The sequence below is a fragment of the Branchiostoma belcheri genome, unplaced genomic scaffold (assembly GCF_001625305.1).
Source record: "Branchiostoma belcheri isolate BF01 breed outbred unplaced genomic scaffold, Haploidv18h27 scaffold5, whole genome shotgun sequence".
NCBI lineage: Eukaryota > Metazoa > Chordata > Leptocardii > Amphioxiformes > Branchiostomatidae > Branchiostoma > Branchiostoma belcheri.
In genome coordinates, this window is record NW_017804131.1 from 1,475,351 (window position 1) to 1,482,990 (window position 7,640).

Sequence of the window (7,640 nt, forward strand, 5' to 3'; positions counted from 1 at the left end):
TTAGTATGCATCAACCAGCTTGCATACATGTGGACTAGTGTTACAGTACAATTGCTACACCATGGGTGAGTACATTAGCTTATATTGGAAATAAAAAAAACTGTTGCTGATTTGAGGGCGAAGTACAGCTGTAAACCATACCCTGCACTCCCCTGTAAGCTGGTCACAGTCTGAGGAGTGTCCGTTACAGTTACAGGCACCAGACCCGCCCACAGGCACACAGGAGCCCAGGAAACGCCCGCTGTTCTGCCGGATGTAGCCGGTGTCACAGCGCTGTGGGACACAAGGAAGGAGATATCAGGACAGCTGACAGTGTACCTTAAGGTCTGTAACATTACATACAAAGTTAACATACCAACAATCATTTCAGCAGAATCACACTTCTGTACTTTTTCTTCCCTTTGGAGGTTTATTGTTCCAAACATACTTTGTTTCTATGGCTTGACAGGGCAGCAGAAGTATTTATTTCAGAGCTTGATACTACATTTATATTTTAATACAATTCCCAGAGCCATGTCCTACAGCCTTCTCACCTCACAGGACAGCCCAGTGTAGCCAGCAGGACAGCTGCACTGTTCCACCATTACAGCACGGGACAGTCCTGTGTTCTCTTCAACAGCTGTGTCCATCTCAATGCCCTGGATGCTGTAGAGATACAGGTATAATTATACATGTAGGCATTTTGTTTCACATTTTCTTGTCTTTCCTGTAGTTCAACTTTTAGGATCAAAAGACAAATAAGGATTTAGAGTTCTAGTTCTTTAGGGTATAACATAGGTTGCTATCCAGCCCTAGCATAGTAGAGAAAAGCTACTGTAATGCTGGAAGGTGCCCATACCTTGTGGTGACCATGAATGAGTTATACGAAGCCTTGATGAGGATAGCCTCCACATTCTGTAGGATCATCATGAAGTCTTCACGGGACAGGCTGGCTGACAGGGCTGATGATGTCCATAGGCTCTACAGATGTGAAGAACATGATTATTTGCATGCCTTTAGAAAATAATTAAGTTAAACATTCTCCCTGCTACTATACAAATTATAACTATGGCAAGCATTGTTCTAAACTAAGCAGCAAGATGGTAATTTTTATCTGTAACGTGGACTTTATAATTAGTTGGCTTAGTTTCTTCTTGTATACTAAAATTCCTGCTTACCTCTCTGAGTTCAACCTCAATAGTTTCTTCCCGCTCGTTGACTGGTTCGTTATAGTGTCTGTAGGTAAGGATGGCTCCTCCTCCCTGTTTATTAAAATCAACAACAACTTTCATTCAGGTTCCAAATAATTATTGGCTTCTTATGTGACATTTTTACATACATTATGTACAGGTAAAATAGAAATTTCTATACTTACTGCAGGTTATCTTTGAGAAATGAGGTATAAATAATTTTTTAGTATAAAAGGCCATACTCCTTTCCATGCAGCAATATTGTTCATGAACATTCTGTACATGTGTAGTATTAACTTTTGAAAACAGGTGCTGAGAGTATACATGTACAAATAACTTGCAGGTTTGATTACTTCTTGCTAAGATGCATGACCACAAAGATGAAAGAGAGAGGAGGTAACGATCTGATTTACTCACAATAAGGATGATGTCTTCTGCATCAATAAACCTGGCAAAGTCTCCAGTGCCGACTGAGTAGTACACAGTGTACCTCAGCTTTCCTCCATAGCTGGCAATCTGGATGTGCAAGAATAAAGAATGTTTACTACAATAGACCTTAAAACATTCAAGAGCATCCAAATTACATGTATTATGTAACAATTCAAAGGATCAGTATCAAAATGTTGAAAGTAATGGCTTTTCTTTTTATCACAATTCTACATCATTAAATCTGTGCATTATCTTCATACAAATTAACCACATCATCATGATTTTTTTTGCTATTTACTACTTACCGGTACTTTTGTTTGCAAATGTACTACTGTAGCACAATTTAGGCCAGAAGCTCTAGGCACTAGTCTTCTATTTTGCCAATGTATGTTTCTTTTGTATGTTTTAAATGTTTTCCACTATCATTGATAGAAATGGTGCAAATGGTGTTTTTCCAAACGAATGAAATTCTTTATAGCTCATAACGACTTACAATATTTCCTAGGAAGTTGGTAGGTAGGCTCCAGTAGTACACCCCAGATGGGACAGACGACATGTCCTCCACCATGAACTGGTTACGGGCAGGCACGGCTCGGATGTACGCCCGATCCACCGACTGGCTCCTGTCTCTGGTCACCATCGTCAGGCCACTGTTCTCTGGGACGGTCAACTAGTGGGTACAACAAAATAATTTCTCAATGGACCATACCCGAGTGCAATACAACACAGGAGGAAACATTCTGAAAATCCTACATAGAAATTTCAATGTAGCCTCATCCTTATAAATAGTTTCATCAGGTTGGTAAGTCACTGAATAAAGAGACTCCTTTTACGCAACCTAGTGTTTTATTCAGCCGACATTTTGGTTACCATTCTATGTAACTGTGTAGATATGTTACATTAAGGAACATGTCCTGAGGAATGTGACCGATGGTCACCAAAATGTCCGCTGTTTGAAACGCATGGTTCTGTAAAAAGAGACTCTTTATTCAATGTAGCCTCATCTACAATGTACATGTATGACACCTAAAAAACAGTACTGAAATGAGGGATGTACCTGGAACCTGTAGAAGTCACTGCTGCGGCAGTTCTGGGACACACCGAAGCAGAAACACTGCAGGCACTCAGACGTCGTGACGGCAGCTGCATTAAACGTGCCCGGTGAATTACAGGCACCCTCTGGTTCTGTAAAGATAAGTTTACACATTAAAAACATTTTTCTGACCTATGCTTAGCTCAATGTGAGTGTAAACACATGCATTTCAAGTGGGACAAAAATGTCATGTACAATAAGAGTCTTCATTAAAAAAAAGCAAAGAATCTACACTGTACTTGGTCAACTATGCAACTACATGTGTAGATGAAATTACACTGAAATTTAAAGGTTTACCTCTGATAGCCAACACTGCGTCTGGTACAGCAAAGATACTGCCCTTGTTGTTAATAGCCTCACAGGTGTACGCTCCTTGGTCAGACTTCCTTACATCTCGGATGGTGAGCGTTCCCCTCCCCCCTGAGTACTCCTGCGTGACCCTGGGAGGCTGACCCACGTGGCCCCAGTTCAGTCTCCAGGAGATGATGGGGGTGGGGTTTCCCACGGCCTCACATGTCAGGACCACCGTGGACCCCTCCTCTGCCTGCACCAGGTCAGCTGGGGGGGTCTGCACACTGGGGGAAGCTGGGGGGAAACCACCAGGGCTCAATAACACTGTCAAAAATCATCTTAGAGCCTGAAAAAATATCTGGCTCAGATGATAGTATAGGGGTACAGGAGTGTTGCAAATCATCATCATCGGTTGGCTGCAGAGCAGTTGATCACACATACATCAGAGAGATGCACAACAAATTATCAAACTCGTAGATTAGATACTAATTACTCTACTTAGCACTTCAATGAGCTCTCTTTGCTTCATTTCTTCATGGTGACATTTTGGTCACTAACTAGAACTGTTTCCTGGGTTCAAGTACATGTACATATACAAGTAGTTGACTTTCTCTTGAATATTCATATACCTCTCTAAGACAAGATAGACATTCTTTCAGGTTATGTTGTACTCACAGCATCCAATTTCGTCTGAGCGATCTCTGCAGTCAATCTCCTCATCACACTGATAGGACTGAGGGATGCACTGATCCCCCGACAAACACGTGAACTCATCACCGCGACACTGGGAACCAGGGGGAGCAGTGGCTGTGGAAGGAAACATGACAACTTTTAGGACTGTTTCTACAGTTTTATATAAAGGGAGTACAGCAAAGGACAGAAAGGACAGGTTTTTGGAAGTGTCAGGTACATTCATGTATGTCACACAAAACAACCCCAATAATATGGAAGATTGGAGATTGTCGACTGCATTAATCAAATGAAACAACCCAAAGAGACAAACAGATTGTTCCCAGACGTTGTAATGACTTACCAATAGCTGGATGGATTGAGGAATACAGAATACAACAAGAAACAGGGTAGGAGAGATGGGATGAGACAACAGATGTAAGTATTATAAGAGAGTCAAACAGAAAATGACATTGGAGTATGACATTGAAATCATCCCAAAGTTCAAAATTATGACCAAACACTGTCAAAAACATCAACAGTTACTGCTGTGACATGGTCACTTTGAACTCAACTGTTATAAGAAGAAGGAAGTCAATAATGACAGGACAACACACGTACAGGAAGAGATAGAAACATACAGTTGAAGATAGTTGCATATATAATATTAATAATATCCAGAGAGATCCAAAAGACAATTGCAACAAGCAGTTACTCCATCTATATACATATACATGTATAATAAAGAGGGCCAAGAATTTTGGGGGTCTATATCTTAAAAAGGTGAGGGGTGACTCAGAAAAAGAGAGACTGTGTGTTATACACAAGATTGGGGCTGAGAAAAATTCTTTGACTGCCCTCTTCCTTACACTAAACTGTATAAACTGTAAGATGCAGTTGTTATCTCTTGATATGTTGCTAGTTTTATCGTGGTCCAACTTACGACAGTTGCTCTCATCACTGTTATCCCCGCAGTCGTTGTCGCCATCGCAGGTCCAGATCTTCTGTGCACACTTCCCGTTGGCACATTCAAACTCATTAGGCTCACATCTGGGCATGATGCTGTCCTCTGTGCAGGGAGGAAAACACACAATTTGTTCAAATATGAGCATACGAATGTGAGCATGTGAAACAATGTGTTACAATTGTACTTCTCAGATAAATGAACAAAGCGATTCTATGGCAATTCTATGTACTCTGCCAATAAATATACTTATTAGGCTCAAATCTGAGCATAATGCGGTCCTCCTGAGCTCCTAGTCTTATACAGGTTGGAGAATGTCATATACACCATTGTTATGTCAAAAGACATCTTATAGTACACATTGACCACAATGATAACAAATGGCAAAAATTTACAGGGGAATGCTCAATAATGTACAGATGCACCAGATGAATACTGTTTCTTGTATCCCACATGTACCACTGAAAATACAGTTAAAAATTTTACTGACCACACTCTGCCTCATCAGAGTAGTCACGGCAGTCGGGGTCACCATCACAGACATAGATGACATCAATGCACTGTCCGCTCTCTTTACATCTGAACTGGTCATCCCTACAGCCTGGCCTGGCCTCAGGACCAGTTTCTACTGGCACCACTGGGATCACAGGAGGTGGGGTGGGAGGTGGTATCAGTGGAGGTGGAGTCAGGGGAATCACTACTGTGGAGACAAAACAAAGTACTGGGTTAGCCTGACCACATTCTGTTTACATCTTGTCTATAAAGGGAAAGAAAGCAAAAATATGTACATGAGAAAGTTGATGGGAAAACTGCAGAAATGCAGAGGACAGAAGGAAAAAAATGCAGATATTGTTGACCTGAAAAAGACTGCATCAAATTTTAAAACCTGATGTTATTCCTCCTGTTATGAATTGTGTGTTTGAAACACATGTAGATATACCATAGAAACACTATATAATAGAAATGAAGGGCCACACATATGGGCTATGCATTTTATTTACCATTTCAGTACAAGCTATTCAAAGATTTAAAAAAAGTTAGAGAAATTATAGCTGGAAAGATAACAATTACATATGCCCCGGAAGATATATCCTGCTGAATTTTCTCCCACTGTGTAATAATAGCCTCTTGAGCTACCAGGTACATACAAAACATTGTACAAATGTATGTTGTGGTTTACAGTATAGGAGGAAAAGGAGGAAACAAACTGAAAAGAAGTGAGCCGTTAGAATATATTTTGAATGTCAAGTATACCTACATCAAGATGCAACTTCATTCACGATGGTCAGATTTGGGCCCAAAAGTCCCAGTCCGCTACTATGGAGATCGAATCCCCCGAACCCGCGAATCTTGTTCGATATGACGTCATTCGAATAGAGCGGGCGTTCGATCTGGGGTTACCCGCGGTCATTTACAGTAAAGCCGCTACAACCGGCTACTTCAAGCCCTTTTTTACTTGGGAACCACGGAACAGGAAAAATCCACCTTTCCACAAATATGAACCGTTTTCAAAACATTACATCTATGCCGTGATTTTATTGTGGATATGTAACATGTAACGAAGCTACTGCCGTCATCGTAGGTGACCTTGAAGGTCAGAATTCTTGTTGACGCTGTTATAAAATCCAGGTCCCCATATCCAAGTGTCATAGCACGCGTGCAAACATGGTATTTTAACCATTCCCAAAAATCGTTCAAATTACCTCATTGAGATCTTGTTTGGAAGAGCAACGATTTCCGCAGATTTCTGTCTTAGGGATTTTTAAAATATGGCCGCGATTATGAATTATCGGTATTTAAAGTTAAAACACTGCGTTTTTAGCTCTTCTTTTGATTGTAAGTCGAGTTTTAAGTTAAAAAATAAAAAAATCCTAAGACAGAAAGTTTAAATTTACTGTAATATTTCTAAAAATCCAAAAATCTAACCTTATTTTTAATTTTCGGGGCCTCTTAAAATCAGTTGTTTGGTTCTCGTGAACCCTTCTTGAAATCCGAAATTGATCTCATTTGGAAGGAAATGTACACAAAGTGGAGCAAATGCAGTGCAAGAATAACATTTGAGGTAAACAAAATCACTTATTACATTTTATTTTGACGAGTATTTACTCTCCAATTACTTTTGTTTATTTTCAAATTTTACTGTGGAAGGTGGCGGGCCCGGGACTCCCGCGCGGCCACGTTCGAACGCGTTCTGTAACCCGATACCTCCCTAGTAATGCGACTTTAGCCTAGCAACCGACCGCCGTGTAACTTACACAGGTCACAAGGAATACAATTCCTATCATTCACCAACAGGGAGTCACAAAATGTTCACATTAATTATGCAAATTAGGTCATCCTTTGCATAATTGGTATCTGTTGATGTTCCGCCTGCCACAGATTAAATAGATTATATGTATAACAGTGCCATTATATAAAACATTCATTAATTTGTAATCATAGAATTTCCTTATTAATTATGCGAAATAAGTCCAATTTCAATTAAATTTGCATTTAATTATGTACAACTCTTTCTCAGCTACCTACATACCAAAAATGATGAAAAAATACGTTGTTCCTATATAGACTTATTGGCTTTTAAAGTTTTTACCAGAAACTAACCTGCAGTTCCAGAACAAGCTGCTAGAGGGACCAAACTTACACCACTTATTTCTAACAGAATAAGCTATCAGTCACCAAAAAATCAAGACCATGGCATGTTCAGGACAAAATATACAAAAACCGGAAGTTCTGCTGCAGTACCAAGGTCGGCCACCAGGAGGCCCATGTTTAACTGTGACATTCGTCTTCCTAAATCTTACCGACATATAAAATATCATCATAATCCATAAAGGCGTTATGAAGTTATGCTGACTACAATATGTGCGGAAACGCGCGCGCGCGCACACACACACACACACACACACATACATACATACACACACACACAGACTATTTTACATGGAGGTAATATTGGATACAAATCAATGGTTGAAATATCAAACTGAATATAACAAACATAAGGTCAACCAACAAATACAGTATT

At 40.1% G+C, this 7,640-nt stretch overlaps 1 protein-coding gene across 1 annotated transcript in view; it reads right to left on the reverse strand.

The window, feature by feature from the left end:
- LOC109479630 (basement membrane-specific heparan sulfate proteoglycan core protein-like) overlaps positions 1-7,640 on the reverse strand; it is an 86,520-nt gene that overhangs the window by 27,431 nt on the left and 51,449 nt on the right. Inside the window, exons 9-20 of the mRNA XM_019781616.1 lie at positions 5,106-5,315; positions 4,595-4,720; positions 4,016-4,021; positions 3,658-3,789; positions 2,989-3,276; positions 2,656-2,783; positions 2,092-2,268; positions 1,587-1,685; positions 1,158-1,241; positions 839-960; positions 534-645; positions 142-273 (exon numbers count right to left, since the gene is read on the reverse strand). Of these exons, the coding sequence (XP_019637175.1) occupies positions 142-273; positions 534-645; positions 839-960; positions 1,158-1,241; positions 1,587-1,685; positions 2,092-2,268; positions 2,656-2,783; positions 2,989-3,276; positions 3,658-3,789; positions 4,016-4,021; positions 4,595-4,720; positions 5,106-5,315 (1,616 nt within the window). The remainder of the gene's footprint in view (positions 1-141; positions 274-533; positions 646-838; positions 961-1,157; positions 1,242-1,586; positions 1,686-2,091; positions 2,269-2,655; positions 2,784-2,988; positions 3,277-3,657; positions 3,790-4,015; positions 4,022-4,594; positions 4,721-5,105; positions 5,316-7,640) is intronic.